This window comes from Trachymyrmex septentrionalis, unplaced genomic scaffold, assembly GCF_001594115.1.
Source record: "Trachymyrmex septentrionalis isolate Tsep2-gDNA-1 unplaced genomic scaffold, Tsep1.0 scaffold6, whole genome shotgun sequence".
Classification (NCBI taxonomy): Eukaryota; Metazoa; Arthropoda; class Insecta; order Hymenoptera; family Formicidae; genus Trachymyrmex; species Trachymyrmex septentrionalis.
Genome location: NW_017305778.1, coordinates 4392482 through 4408934, shown reverse-complemented (window position 1 = coordinate 4408934; position 16453 = coordinate 4392482). Strand labels below are relative to the sequence as shown.

General features: G+C 28.5%; 2 protein-coding genes across 3 annotated transcripts; both read right to left on the bottom strand.

Annotated features, from left to right (window-relative positions):
- Positions 1–177: 177 nt before the first annotated feature.
- On the bottom strand, positions 178–2849 carry LOC108752258. The gene is made up of 5 exons (XM_018492961.1): positions 2754–2849; positions 2538–2640; positions 2206–2321; positions 851–965; positions 178–404 (listed from the first exon to the last, which is right to left on the bottom strand). The coding sequence occupies exons 1-5, from the start codon at positions 2793–2795 to the stop codon at positions 286–288; spliced, it is 495 nt and encodes a 164-aa protein (XP_018348463.1). The 5' UTR covers positions 2796–2849; the 3' UTR covers positions 178–285.
- Positions 2850–5339: 2490 nt separating this feature from the next.
- On the bottom strand, positions 5340–13604 carry LOC108752321 (serine protease 44-like). 2 transcript variants are annotated; one of them, XM_018493088.1, is made up of 6 exons: positions 13514–13604; positions 10999–11384; positions 8159–8458; positions 7168–7436; positions 6502–6665; positions 5340–5855 (listed from the first exon to the last, which is right to left on the bottom strand). In XM_018493088.1, exons 2-6 carry the CDS (start codon positions 11364–11366, stop codon positions 5652–5654), a joined length of 1305 nt encoding a protein of 434 aa, XP_018348590.1. In that variant the 5' UTR covers positions 11367–11384; positions 13514–13604; the 3' UTR covers positions 5340–5651. The 2 variants fall into 2 exon arrangements, with proteins under 2 accessions (XP_018348590.1, XP_018348591.1); XM_018493089.1 differs by having other exon boundaries at positions 5341–5855; positions 11035–11384.
- Positions 13605–16453: the final 2849 nt, after the last annotated feature.

Sequence of the window (16453 nt, the reverse complement as noted above, 5' to 3'; positions counted from 1 at the left end):
TATAATGATAAATAACTAATATAAAATTTTATTACTGTAAATATAAGTTGCTAAGATATGAATTTCGCATACAGTTTTTATATATATTTACAATTATATCATATAAGTTTGTATTCTGATTAGTTGATCATTATTTTTTCACTGTTTATGTTAAGTAAATCAATAGTATGTGTTTATTTTTGTTTTAAATTCTATTCTATTTCTCACAATGTATATTACAGCTCTTTATTAGTAACTATATGGACAATATTTAATTTTTGCATTTGATTGTATTTATATATTAATTTATTTCATTTCTGCTTCTTCTATTTCATGTAGTTGATGTTCCTCTTCCTCACGTGTAGTTTTTACAGCACATACAACCAGGGAGAAACTTTTCTCACATTCTTCTGTAATATTTCTCACTGTACAAATAAAAATTTAAAATAATATAGTTAAAAAATCAAATATATAATCACTTTTCCTATAGATATTGTATTTTTATAACAATTATAACCTTCTATAAGCATTATACAAGCGTAAATACATTAAACGTACATAACAATTTTTTTTTGTAATTCCTCATTTCTTATTAATTTTAAAGTAATTTATACAATATATCAAAGAGGTAAAGTCTATATATCCTAGAAAGTGAAAATTGTAAAATTTTTTAAAATTTATTATAAACTATAAATAATGTGTCACTTGTACAAGAAATTATTTAAAAAAGTATATAATATCTCTTTCTTAACATTAATTTTGCAACTACATATTGAATTTCGGAAATTGTTCAAAACAAAAACGCTGTCGTGTGAACATTTTTGTTGAACTGAACAACCTAATAATATATATAATTCAAGATATATCTTACCTTCTTTCAAGCATTTACGCGCAATTTTATGAGCAATAACTTCTTCAGGATGATCAGCATACTCTACATTTATTCTTACATGAACTTGCGCTTCCTTAATGTTTGAATCTTCCATCTAACATTATTAAGAAGAAATTATAAATCAAAGTAAAATATGTGAATTTATTTTGCGCAATTTAAGAGCTATGTAAATTAAAATATTGTTATTAAATTAAGTATATTATAGCATAATATTTTTACTAACATCTTACAATAACATCAACTTTTGTATAATTTTATCATTAAACATATATGCAGCAATAAACATAATGGAAAGGCCCTCATTATGAGATATCGAGTTCATTTTGAATAAATGCTAGAAGTCTATGGGCCCAATTTAAAAAAATAATAGGTCATTTTGAAGCAAATTTAATTAAGATACCATTATATAAAATTTAATTCAAATTCCATTTTTTTTAAATTAAAGAAATGTAAAAAATCAAAGCAAAGTCAAAAAATTATGTTCCTAATATTGCTCCGAGAAATCCATAATAAAACGCAAAGTATATCAGTTATTGCAATTAAAAAACTTTATTTCATGTTACTAAAATGTAAACAAACACAGCCAGTGTGCGTGAAAAATGAGCATGCGGTAGATTATACCCAGAACTCGTCTTTAAGTAGTTGAAATCAAGCATCGCAAAAATAGGCACTCGACGTTTATTCCGATTGTCCTTTTTATTATTGTACATAACATTTACTCTTTAGTATTGATTTCCACTACAACATAGGAGCATGGATTATTTTATATTAGAAATATCCTGGCTATCTCATATTACGATTTTCACGCCTTCTAGTTTTACGATCATCAAATCTAATTTCTGTAATTAAACAATTCAACATATCCCGTATTTTTCTATTAGTACGATCTTATTCCATCACTACATGAAGAATTTATTGCCAAATATTTATTTGTTAAATAATAAACAAGATTCATCTGAATGAAACTTGAAGATATCTGAGAAATTTTAAAATCTTTTTTTACAATGACTACAGGCATGATCTAATAATAAATTTTCTACTAAATAATTTTCAATCCAAGGGCAATAAATTCATGGTGGAACCAATAGATAGCGTTTATTAATTTAGCAGAACGCCGCTATCTCATATTAGGCGCATATCTCACAATAGGAGGCTTTCCTCTATGTGTATAAGCAACAATATGTGTTATTAATTGCATTCATAATTGTTACATTAGAAATTAAATTTCGAATAATTTAAAATTTTATTATTTATTATGATATATATTAATCTTGCATTGATGGACATGATATACATATAAAATATATACGTATAGCATATTTAAAAACACTTACTAAATTCTGTCTTTTTAAGGCACACGCAATCCAGCAGCCTATTCTTCTTGTTTTTTCTTTATTTTCGGGTTTGGTAGGTAAGTCAGTTATCATGTCTCGGGGACTGTATACATCAGCTAAAAAATAAGAACAATTAATGTAAAAGTCAGTTTTTTGAAAAAAAAAAGTTTAAATAAACATTACAAGATTGTAAGGAAAGTATTAAAATTTAGTAAAACAAAATTTGAAAATTATACTAAAATATTGATTAGAGAATTTATAGATGACGATCACAAAGATCTCCAATAATATGTTTTTGCAGTAATATGCAATAATAATTAGATATAACTTACCATGAGTCACATTATTTTCAATCCGGCAAGCTTCAACGTCATCCTCAGTAGTTTCTATTATATTTTTAAAATTTTTTAGTTCTATTGAGCTAGACAGCTGAAACTTACAAAATATTTGTTTAAATTATTTTATATAGTTTTTAATATATATTATTATAAATATCTCTGTTATAATTTATTGAAATAGTTGAAGTAGTTTATTGACAGAATATTTACAGCAATTATTAAAATACAGACGGAAAGTACGAGACTTTTCATTTTTATGCAGGTAATATCTTCACTGCAATAAGCGCAATTAATGAAAATAACTGTTGTTACGTCGTATATATACTAGTTCACTCTTCGACAGATAACATACATAGGTCAAAAGAAACAAGATTATAGATCATCAATTATATAACGTTAATAGTGACAATTTGCTATATGACAATGTTTTAATACTACTTTATGATGTAAATTGATATTGATAAGTATAAAAATTAAGTATATAAAAGACTGAACGAATATTGAGTATAAAAGATTAAATTAACGGTAAAAGTCTAAAATACACGACATCTTAATTTGCTTTTTTGAGAACACCTTGTATACGCGTTGAAGCCTTCTAATATCGTTTTTATATCATCAGTAATACAAAAAATGTTTAGATTAGAGCTTCAAGATCATGGATTATGTAAATTGAAATACATACACAAAAAAGAAAATATAATGTTAAATAACTAATACAAAATTTTATTATTGTAAATATAAGTTGCTGAGATGTGAATTTCGCATACAGTTTTTGCATATATTGACAATTATCTCATATAAGTATGTTTGTATTCTGATTAGTTGATCATTATTTTTTCACTGTTTATATTAAGTAAACCAATAAATAGTATGTATTTATTTTTGCTTTTTTTAAATTCTAGAATTTTTTTAGTTTTCCAAGTGTGGCGTGGTTCTCGGTTGATTCATTTGTATATTAATTCTTTTTCTTTTAGGAAACAATAAAATGTATTTTTCTATATTCTTTTTGATGATCATTTTTACATGTTTTTATTTGGCAAGTACGATCATTTTGGTCTCTCAAACTATTACTTCAAAATTACCGCGGTGAAAATGTTTAAATGGTTGCATTCCCTCAATAGAAATTCAATACTACATTACTGGCTTTCAATACTAAATAATTATTTTCAGTATTAAAAGTATTGTTAATAATACTGTGCGTGCGTGCGTGCGTGCGTGCGTGCGTGCGTGCGTGCGTGCGTGCGTGCGTGTGTGTGTGTGTGTGTGTGTGTGTGGAATAATGTACTTCTTTCAAACTATTAAAAAAATTATTTATATTTTTATAAATAGATCGTTCTAAATACATAATAAATTTTATTCAAGTATGTTTTTTTATTATGCATTAATTTTATCATGTATAAATTAGATATGAAAGTTTAAAGTTCTCTGAGAAGATTTTTTAATCATGTGCATAAAAAAGAATAAGAAGTATGTTACATTTTAGATTTTACTAAACCAATATATAGTTAATCAATTAGAAATTATTATATACTTTATATAGTTTCAATCACCTTGCATTAAATTCCAGGTATGTCTAGACATAAAATGTATTTGATCATATTTGTACAAATGTGAACATATAGAGATTTACTTAAATTAAATTTGACATAAATTAAAATCAATGGTTATATTTGCATTACCAATTTTTGGGCCTTGGTAGGATTTCCACATAAAAATCTATTTTGTGTATGTTTGTAATTTCAGGTAATTAAGAATTTATCCGGAATTTTATTAAATTATATCTGATTAAATTATACATATGTATATGATTTTTATTTGGAAATACATACTAATGGTTCAAACAAAAATTTCCATTTTTAATATGTTTAATCTGTTTAATGTATTGCACAGTAGAAGTTAAATTATTATCTCTACTTGAAAATTTATTACTAATAAACCCCGAAAATAATTCGGAAATCCAGATAGAGTATGAGAGCAATTTAGGAAATCCATCCCTACTGAAAAAAATCATGTCACAACGTTACATGATTTATATGTTTTAATTATATGATGAAATCATATAATTAAAACATATAAATTATGTAATGGATTATCCCAAATCAGTACGTAATTTTTTAAAATGATGTAATTTGAAAAATCATATGATATTAAAAATAATTTTATCCATCATGTGATTTTATAATTATTATTTTAAAGAATTTTAAAGAATTGAATAATTAAAATAGAAGAAGAAAGAACACATTATCATATAACTTTTTAAAATACGTAATTTTAAAATTATGTACTGATTTGGAACAATTCGTTACATGATTTACATGTTTTAATTTCATGATTTCATCATGTAATTGTGTGACGTGATTTTTTTCAGTAGGGATGTTCATAGCAATCGAACTCTACGTCTATTCTATATTTTCACTTATATACAAATTTCCATGTATTAACGATTTAAGGTTAAATATGCCAATCCCATTTGTACCATAGTTAATTGGAAAATACCAGTATTTCCAATTAAGAGTGGATGATTAGGATATATTTGAAATTTCAAGTGACTTTGAAATATATTCACTTTTACAGACGAGTTAGTTTGTAAATGTAAATTTTATTTATGAATTTGATTATATCTGGTTATCCACTGCACAAAACCGCATTTGGCCAAATATGTGTCAACTCTTATTGGAACTTATTTGGAATTTAGTGCAGGGCATGGTGGAATTCCACCATGATTTCAATAGGGAATGAGCATTATTACTTCTTCTGTTTTTAGTAAACTTAATACTTTTAATAAACTTAAATTACTTTTAATAAACTTTTATTACTCGCTTGTGCATCACATATAAAAAATGTCATATATTATTTTTTACAATGCTTATTTGTTTTCCATCATATACATAGATCAACAGTCACTTTTAAATGCATAATTCAAGCGACAAATATAAAAGAGATGCAAAGAGATTTACGGAATCCTATATCAATTGTAAACATAAACTTATCAACTATTCACATTTGTCGTCAATGTAGAATTATTTGATGTAAAAAGAACTCGATACTTAAATATTAATGGAATTATTTGTGATCTGCTAAAATTAAAAAAATATTGACACAGAGCAATCAGTTGGGATACTGATAAACACTGTTGTCCAAATTGTGGAAGGCCATTTGTTCGTCGATCCATTGACGACCATAGGCTATATTAGCATAAACGCCGGGAGTTCCATTCTCGCCACAGCCAAGACCCCAGGCTACGATGCCAGCTTGAACGTATCTAGCCGGATCATTACTTAGCGGGCACACGAGGGGACTTCCACCGTCGCCCTGCAACGAAAAGATTTAAAAAAAAATCACTTTTATCTAATCACATGCAAAATAGAAAAAAAAAAGATTTCTTCACAGAAAATTGTAAACAAAAGATCATACATATATCTAGAGCTTTGTTTTGAGAACTTAGTGATACACACTTACAAATCACAAAGGAGCAGGAAACTATTTAGTTTTAAAAGTGCAATTATAAATCACGAAATGTAAATAAGGCAAATTAATGTGTACACCTAATGTATATTAATAAAAAATTATATCAATATTATAAAGATATATTCTATATATTCCTCATATTTGATATTGTTTTAATACCAACATTTCTGATAATAAACTTGATATCATAATAAATTAAATGTTTTTGATCTTACTTTTGTTCATTCTTGCACTATCTTTTTAAATATAATTGTTATAAAGTATAATTATAGGAGGAAAGAAGTTAGAAAACATTCAACGCTGAGTTCATCAAGCGGATTTTATAAGAATAGGTTCTTCAACTTTGATTTCTTGATTCGAAGGAAATTTGAAGATCTCTATAATTTTGTATCTCTGAATCGTTAAAGTGTTGTATACCGTCACATGAAAATATGACTTTATGGAATTTTTTGAGCTTAAAGAATTTTTGTGAAACATATTTCAAATTTACCTTGCAGGTATCTTTTCCTACTTCTCCACCCGCGCAGATAAAACTTTTATCTAGTAGAAAGTATTTTCCCAATCTGGTGGTACGCATAATGTCTTGACACGTATTATGTTGTACTATAGGAAGCTCCACCCTCTTTAAGATCACTTGGTAACGTCCCTCTTTGCCTGTAATTAAATTTCACTAATTAAAATCTATAATACATTATATTATATTGTTATATTATTACATTATTATATAATTATTTCAAAATAGTGAAAAGGTTTTAAAGAAATAAATCAAAGAGATGAGATGCCTATAAGAACACTATATAGCTTTTCGTATATAAACTTTCATGAATCTAGATTAAATTTATTGTAAACGTTTCGATTCACAATTTTGAGTTATCTTCAATAAATAATCGTCTATTCAAAGATTACATGTTCACGCAAATCATTGTAGAAATTACTTATGGCATGTACTGTGACACTAAAATCAGCATTATTGAATCAAATATTATTATATCATTACTATTATTTAAATATTCAGGTCGATCTATATCATTATTAACCGATTGTTAAACAGAGGCAATTATTTAAAAAAATTAATATATTAAGTTAAAGATATTGCTGAGAGATTCAATCGATCAATATTTATTTCTTTACATATTGTAACATGCAAAAGACGTACCGAATATGTCTTTTCCCCATCCGCTAGCGAAACATCTGGATCCATCGAAGTTTGCGTTTATTTCAGCGAGACATACGACATCAACATTCTCCGCGTACTCAACTGGAGTTTTCAGGATCAGGATGGCGTAATCGTTGTAGAGTGCACCGGAATGGAAGCCTTCGTGAACCACGACTTTTTCGACTTCGCGGTCTTGATGTGGATAGATTTCGTTCTTCGTCTGCGTATCCCATTCTCCCGCACGAACTTTCAGCTCCTGTGGCTGCTTCCTATTTGATCGGAATGCACTGTTAATCTTCCACTAGCAATGTCCTTTCCAGACGTAGTTGATTTTTTTATTATGAATTTTAAGAAAATGAATACATAGCGGGATTCAGTATCATCTTCTAAAAAAACTTTGTAGTGTTGAGATTGTGTGTGTACGACGATGCCATTATCCAATTGTTTGTTTCGTTAGTAAGGCCCAGTTTCACAACTCACGATTAATTCTTAATCGAGTTCAACTTATTCATTATCTCTTTTCAATTCTAGAATTGGAAAGAGGTGAGAAATAAGTTGAACCTCTGTTAAGAATTTATCGAGAATTGTGAAAATGAGTCAAAGACAAATAAAAGTACATACTCATGCTCTTAGCAACCCGTATTGCAGACAACATAAAATTTTATGCAAATAAAAATTTGGATTTTTTCATGTTTTACATATGTTTTTGACGCTAATTGTAAAGATATTATTTTTAAAAAAGATTTTTCAGTATTTTATATTACTTTTTTTAATAAATAAAATAAAATTTTTTTAATGAATAAAAAAAATAACGAACAAAATATTATATTTATCCGAATGTACTTAACGTGAACCAGAGCTGTTTATTTATACCCCGATATATATACACATATACAAACTTGAAATCAGTTTTAACTACGGTTATCGAATAATTGTTTGTAAAAATGTTATTTGTTATCGCAAACATATTCATTGCAAACTGACTACTGACCCATTGACGCAATGAGCTGCAGTGAGAACGGCCTGTCTGTGAATAAGAGCTCCGCCACATTGATAAACATTCAATTTCTGGCCATTACTGCCAATAGCCTCTTCTTTCAAAATAGCCACCATCCATGGAAATTCACCAAATTGGGCCTCATTATCTGTTTGACCGGTGATCCTGAAGCCGACTCCTTCAGCATGTCGTTGTCCACATCCTTTTCTACCAATTGGTTCAGGCGTGGATGGTGGCTGCAGATCCGGCGGTTTGCAGCAAACATCCAAGTAATTATCGCATACCCCAAGAGCTCTAAATATTCCAAAATATGATTGTAAAAACGTGAGGCTCAATTATTTTAATTAACTTTATAATACAAATAGATGCAATCATTTATTCACACAAATAAAATACTAATAGAAAAGAAAGATTATCTAAGAGAAGAATATCTAAGAGAGATTAATAGTATCTATACAGATTTTTTTTGCAACTTACTCTTTTAAACTTTAAATTTTGACGGCATTTTAAGTGCAATGTTTTACTGACAATTTATTAAATTACTTTTTTTTTAATTTGCTAAACATTGAGAAATCGTCAATTAAAAATTCTTCTGTTAATTTAAAGTTCTTCTGCAGTTAAAATTAACTAGAACATAAATTTAACGATATCATCTTGAAAACAATTTAAATATTAAATCATTAAATGATTATTTAAAAAAATAATTGTAATTTTCAACAATTACATATTTCTTCTCCGATTTAATTTTATATTTAATTAATTAAATCAATATTAATTATATGTAATGTGGTGTGACAATGAAGTTCAATGAATATTATAAAAAAATATGCACCATTTAATTATACAAATGACATTTGTTGTTCTCTAAAGTATTCCTCTCTAGAGACAATACACTTCTGACAACGTTTACCTATAGTTTACAAAAACTCTGTGTAAAATTACCTTTAGATATCGCCTTAAGTCTTATTGTCATACGGTTCTAATTCAAATGTGTACGGCAATTCTTGAATTCAGCGTTACCGTTTTGAATCTGTGGTTACGGCTCGATTTACGACGAAATTATAACATCGATGTTAAGAAATTAGCCAATCATAACTATTCCTCTAAAGAATGGAATGATTGTGATCAGTTTCGTAACATCGATGTAACTTCAGCGTAAATCGAGCTGTGTAAACGTAGAGACTTTCATTTTCCCTACTCCTCCGATCTTGCTCCTGTAGACTTCTTTTTGTTCTAAAATTCTCAATTAAAGAAGGTCACGATAAAGACACAACTTACAAACATTTCAGACATTCAGAACCGTATAACAACAAAACTTAATGCGATATCCAAAGATGACTTTTCACAGAGTTTCTGCAAGCTGTACAAACATCGTCAGACGTTTATGATCTCTAAAGGGGATTATTTTAAAAAACAATAAATATTAAGTATTTGTATATTAATTAAATAGTATTTACTTTTTCATAACATTCACCGAACTTTATTGTCTACATATACACTACATATACACATTAAGTAAAATTGTGTTTAGAATGAAAACGATATATATTATCCAGAGGAATTTCATTGTCCAAAGATAGTCTCATGCGGCGAGAATAGTAAAGTGGCGTGCTAAAAACAATAAATCTAAATTGAAAAGCATCAAAGAGAATAATTATTAAATCTAATTTTAACAAGACAAAAATATCTATTATATATACACATAGTAACGTCTATATATACATAGATTCTACCATGCACGGAGAGCATTTATAGCGGAAGCTAATTATAAATCATATCAACTTCCGATTCCGCGGTAATTAATTCTGATCGTGATACATGTTCCTAGTATTTCATTTCGATTTCCCAACTTGATCTGCAATTTTATTGCAACAAATATTCTGTTTCACTATTGTATCAATTGAAACGTCACTTTTTGGAATATTGTAACACAATACCTTCAATAAATGTCAATTGTCATATAAAATGTAATTACATTTAATTTAATTATTTTATATAATTATTTAATTACGTCATTTATGAGAGTGCTGTATTGTGTCGAGCAATAACAAAAGGAATCGCCAATTATTCCTGATTTAGCAACATCGGTACAGCTATGCTTCCGCTTTCCTAACACAGTCACTCTCCGATGTGTACGATTCAAACTATACTTTGTAACTACCATGCCATAATCGTATTTAACGACACTATTTATTGTACATTACGGGGACTTAAATAAAGATAAATAATATTGAAGTCTCATATCTATCATAGTGAAAATTCATAGCAAAAATTTTTGTAACAGAATGTTTCATGATATTTTGTAAGAATCATTTTCTGTAAAAAAAAACATCTTTACATAACAAATAAAAAAATATCTTAAAAAATACTTTATTTACTAAATAATCGAAAAAATAAATCTGATTTACTGTTAAGAAGAAATTACAGTATTATTTTATAAAACAAAGATAATTATAAATAAATCAAAAGGAATGTGTGTGTATGTAGAGTATATATACTTTTTTAAATCTAAAAGTATGCATTTAAATGAGAGATCATATTAATTGTCACTATGCATATCTTGATAATGAAAAAAAGAGTCATGCATTATTGGATACCAGTACCAATTAGTAATTTAATTGAAAACGAGAAAATTTATGCGAGTATATTCTAGAAAGCTACTAAATATTGTCGCACATGGTTACACCGAAACCAATCGTTAAAGTTTTTCTTCGATTTTACGATTCTAAAAGGAGTTAACCGCGTTTATCTACGAAAATTTCACAGCATGCTGTGATCCATCGCCATCCGGTAGAAAACCAGTCGAGACTCCGATCTTTGGTCAATAAACTCACCCCGAAGGCTTCTCATCCTTATCACCAAAATCGGACCTGATATCGATGATGCCGATTCCATTATCCAAGATCTTGCCTTCTTTGCACTGATAATAAGGCACACATTCGCAGTCGTCAGGTTTCGAAGGTGTTTGATTCGCGGTACCGAGGATAACATTTGAGGAAGCAGTAGTGGTGGTGACGTTGCTGAAAATGTCTTTAATAAGGCTATCGACGTCACCGCCTATTGCGGGTACCTTCTGAGGGGTCGTTGTAGTACTTGAAGGGAATGCTTGGGCGATGAGATCGGCGAGACTACCTTTTTCTTGCGGCAACGCCGTCACTAAGGTCACGCCGACCAAGGTCAATGCAGAAACCAGTTGCCGCATGGCGGCAAGGATTCTTGTCTGAAACAAACACGAAAAATGGTGTAACATCTTAGAGGCGGTGTATTGCGGCATCTGTATTGCGGAACGATCATATCTAAACCGATTTTATGATGCTCTGCAAAACCTCATAATGGCAATCACAAAGAAGAAACACCTTCTTTTTGAAGCTATAAATAGCGATGATACACTGATGCCTCACTTCAAGGTAAAAAAAGGAAAAAAAATGAATGCAAACTAAGTAGCTCGAGAAATCTTTAATCACATTTGTCTTTCGTGCGATCATTAACGTAAAGTAATTTTGTCTTCGGTAATTCTCGATTATCATCGAGAAGCATTATTGAATAAAATGCACTTTAATGTATATAGTAGATAACGTGTTTATGTGCTGCGTCAACAGAATAGAAGATATATAATAAATTTATGTGTGGAAATAATTTTGACATCACTGGTGAATTTAATTTTAAAGAATATTTAAAGTTGCATTGTATGGGACGAGCTCGCTACTTTATCTTTTATCTTATTATCGAACTTGTCTCCATAAATAAAAATCTTTTTTTTTTATGAAAAAAAATTAGATTTCGAAGTTATAATAATTATAGAATAATAAAGAAGTAGAAATATCAGTATAATACAATATAATATCCTATGTGTTCTATATACATATAATTTTTCTATTTCTCGGGATTCTCCCGAGTTGTCGGAAACGAGATTAAATCATATTACGCGTTCTATAATTCTAAGCGTAACGAGTCATAAACAAATTTGTTATCTAATCAAAGAAAATGCAATTTTTAATACAGATATTAAATAAAGCTGCCTGTTTGAATTTAGTTGGAATTTTTAATTATCTAACAGATTCTAACAGATAATTATAATAGATAATTATAACAAATGATGATATTAAAGGCATTTACGCATGCATAAGTTACTTAAAATTAATTAACATTGTCTCTCTCTCTCTCTCTCTCTCTCTCTCTCTCTCTCTCTCTCTCTCTCTCTGATATGATGTATATATAACGTATTAGGAATTCTATTTCATAAAAATATTGATGTATAATAAAAATAATATTTTTTATAAAATTGAATTCATAATTTTATATGTGTATAGACACATCAGATCAAAGGATATTAATTAATTTTAAAGTAATTAGTGAATATACCTGTTATATATTTTACTATTCCGATTTTATTATCTCCTTATTTCTGTACATTTTACTATATAGTACATCTAAGATATTCTTCTAATTATAACAATAACAATAAAATTATTAAACTTTCACTCCAATGTTAAATCTGAAAGAAAACACTAGATCTTTCGAACAACAGGACATTTATAATTTTCCCAAAAAAACGTATAATCATGAAATACGCGCAATAATTTGATCACATTTATCTGGATTTATCCAGAACACTTGATGCATTCAGAAAATGAACATTATTTGCAAGGTGCTTCCGCAATAAAGATGCACATGGACATTCGTCATCACTTACATAAATATTCCTCAACACTATTTTCTTTATTTAATTTGTTATGTACATAAACATACTCTAATAGATGTATTGCGAAGCTAGAAATGTTTTGTCACTTATTTCGAACATTTATTATATTTTAATATTTTTTTACCACATGAAACTAATTTGATAATTGATACGTTGATAATTACACGATAATGCTGTAGTAAGTTATATAATATTTCTATTGCAAAATCTTCTTACGGAAAGTATATTTAAAATTATTTGCCACTGACCTTTCTGATATATATTTCGCAAACCAATACGAATATATTTCATTAAACCGGTATTAGCCTCCAACTATTTATAGCCCTAACTACATAAAAATTACACGAATTTTGAATCAAAAAGTCATGAAAGAAAATTATATACAATAAGATGATTTTGAGAATTTTACATGTTGAAATTATATAATTATTGCATTAATGTAATAAATGCGATCATATGTTAAGACAGAAAAATAGATTCGATATTATTGAGCGTAATCTAATATAATTTAGATTATGATTTCTCTCTCTCTCTCTCTCTCTCTCTCTCTCTCGAACAAACTTTATTATTGAACATTCAGAAAATTCAAGCGAAACAAGTTTATATCATGATCAAATTTGAGGGGGGGGGGAGGGAATAGTACTCACCACAGAAGAAAACCCCAAAACACAATGAACAACAAACGAACACCTTCCACTTGGAGCAGCAATGCTCGAATACTTTGGTTCTGAATTAAGATCGAGAGGTTTCCTCTGTGCCTCAAGAAATCCCTACTCCAAACATATCATGGATTCTCCCCACTTTCCTTCTGTCATTACTACTCCAAGACTTGGAGAACCGGCATTTCCCACCCATACAGCGATTCTGCGACTTAACGTTGTTTTCCTAGAAGTTCCAGTAGAGAAACTCATGCATTCCCTTAATTGATGCAAAATTCCCCTTTTCTGTGACGCACAACGCTCGAAAAATTCTTTGAAAAAAAAAAATATATAAATATCCGTTGACTCTGGGTCAATAATGACCAAGCAAGTCCTTCAGATATCAATGTGTTCTGTAAAAGTCTCTTCGAGTTTTTTGAAAAATGTTAGTTATAATAAATAAGTTTTTTTAAGAATGTTAATCATGATAAACGAGTTTTTTGAAGAATGGCAGTTATGATCGTACTTTGTCAAATAGTGCTTTGTCGAGATTCTTAAAAACTGTAACGGCAATAATTTATTTAACTACACGGGAAGGATGATTTTATTATCATTAAGTATCTAAAAATTTAGCTAGCTACAGACCTGAAAATAATTTTGTTGGATCATCAAAGTAATTATGTAGAACTCTCAAGCATGATGAGCAATTCTACAAAAAGTTTTGATATTCTAGCAACGAGTATGAATGTCCATAATTATATTAATAATTTTCAATAATTTAATAAAATTATTTTTAGATTTGTAAACAGATGAATTTTAAATACAGTAAAACTTTTCATGTATAATTTTATTAAAATCTGATAATCGTATTACTGAAAAACTTAATGGCTGGCATAAAGATATACGGTCTTGTCACTTCGCGTGCTTAGCGCCGAGACTCTATTCTCTCTTGATTCTTAACGCAAAAGCCTCAGGCGCGGATGTCCATAATAAATTGATAATCTTTTACGTTTTTGCTTGATTTCAATTGTATTTGCTGTGGATGGTGTATTCTGCAATATTAATTTCGACGTTTATCAAGATACTCTTCAGTGAATGGCTCTGAATAAACAGTTTTATCAACAAACTAAGCAAATCAAGAAAGTTTATTCATTTCGTAATTAGTTGACATACGCTGCAATAAGAAATTCGAATAGATTATTTGGCTGAAGATGTGTGCGAACTTCACGTAAAATTTGAAGTACGTATAAGTATTTTTTTTTTTAAGTTGAAGGAATTAATCTCAATTTTTTACTAGTGAATAGTGAATAATGAATTGTCAATGCACGTAACATTCAAATTAAATACGATTTTAGCATTAAGTTGTTACTAGATGCTCTTATGTAACGTGTAAAAAGTCTGGAATTCGCAAATTCTTTATGTTAAGGTACAAACATACATGTACAAAATGTACCTGATTATTTTTTAAATGCATTATAAAGCTGCATACATCTCGTTTGCCGGATGAGCTTTCCGCGCAGCTTGCCGCAAAAAGAGCTGGACAAAAGAGACAATAAAATATCATATGACAAAATATAAAAAATAAATACGCAAATCTTTATCTCACCTAAGAAATAATAAGGGAAACGGTTACAGATCACTGATATTTACATCAATGTGAAAACTACGTCATTCTCTCTCTTTCTCTCTCTCTTTTTACACCAATACTTACTATCCGTATATCGTAATACATCATTTGAGTTTCCTTAAAGATATAGGAATATGATAGTATAAGTACAATGTTAGTAGGCTACTTATCTCGATTTGTCCAATGCCTCGTTAAAGGAAAAATATGTTAAAAAATGGACAGTAGAGTATGTGCCACTTCGTCATTAATGACGCACGTCGAATACAGAAAGAGATTGTCGAGATTGTCAAGCTTCGATCACGGCTTGGTTGCACGCAATTCAGGTGACACATAATATCATCAGATATTGTCCACAGGTGTCGCAATAGCATTTTATTCAATATTATATCTGATCGGAAATGCCACTTAACATCCCCATTTTATCGAATGCGAAAAATATAAATGACATTATTTATTAGCTCGAAAGCAAACTCTCTGCAAAAATATAGAGTTAAAACAAAATTTATATTACAAATATATACTTATATTCGTGAAATTAAGAAATCGTAATCTTTAAAATTAGTTGCGCAATTTGCGCGAAAAATAAATTGTTTCCGTTTTCTCATAATTCTATTATGAAAGAGATTAATAAAGTTATTTGTATATTTTCTGTATTGTTTACAGTAATACGCGCGATTATACTACAACTTGAAAAGAATTGAGTACATTAAAATATTCTGTAGTAATACTAAAGATATCATCACTGGCGATAATTATATTTAATTATTAGCAGAAAGTCATAAATACGTTTAGTTTAACTAAATGGTTGTGTCTTCATTTAAAATGCGTCTTTACGTCAGTAGGACGTCTCATAAAATTAAATATTCTTATAAACATGTAAGTTATTTTATATACTATATTATATATTTTCATAATATTCAGCCATTAATTAATTTAAGATCGTACTTCTTGAATTGTTTCAAAACATAATTCAGACTAATTCCTTTAAATTAATCAAAATTTGAATTAATCACATTCTCAAAGAATATATGTATAAAATAAAAAAATTATGTGATAGCAAAGTTCAGTATTTGTATGAAGAGATAAATGCTGCTTTTATAATGAACGTAAATATCGTGATTATATTATCATCAAAGACTTTGAACTTAGAGGAAATTACGCTAAGAAAAACGCAAATACAATGAATGCAAAAAGTATTCATATAGAAGAGATATCTTTTTAAAAAAAATTTATTTTTACAAAGTAAACATTAACTAGCAATTTATTAATAAAGAATACAATAGAATGTGTGTGTGTGTGTGTATATATACATTTTCAAAATT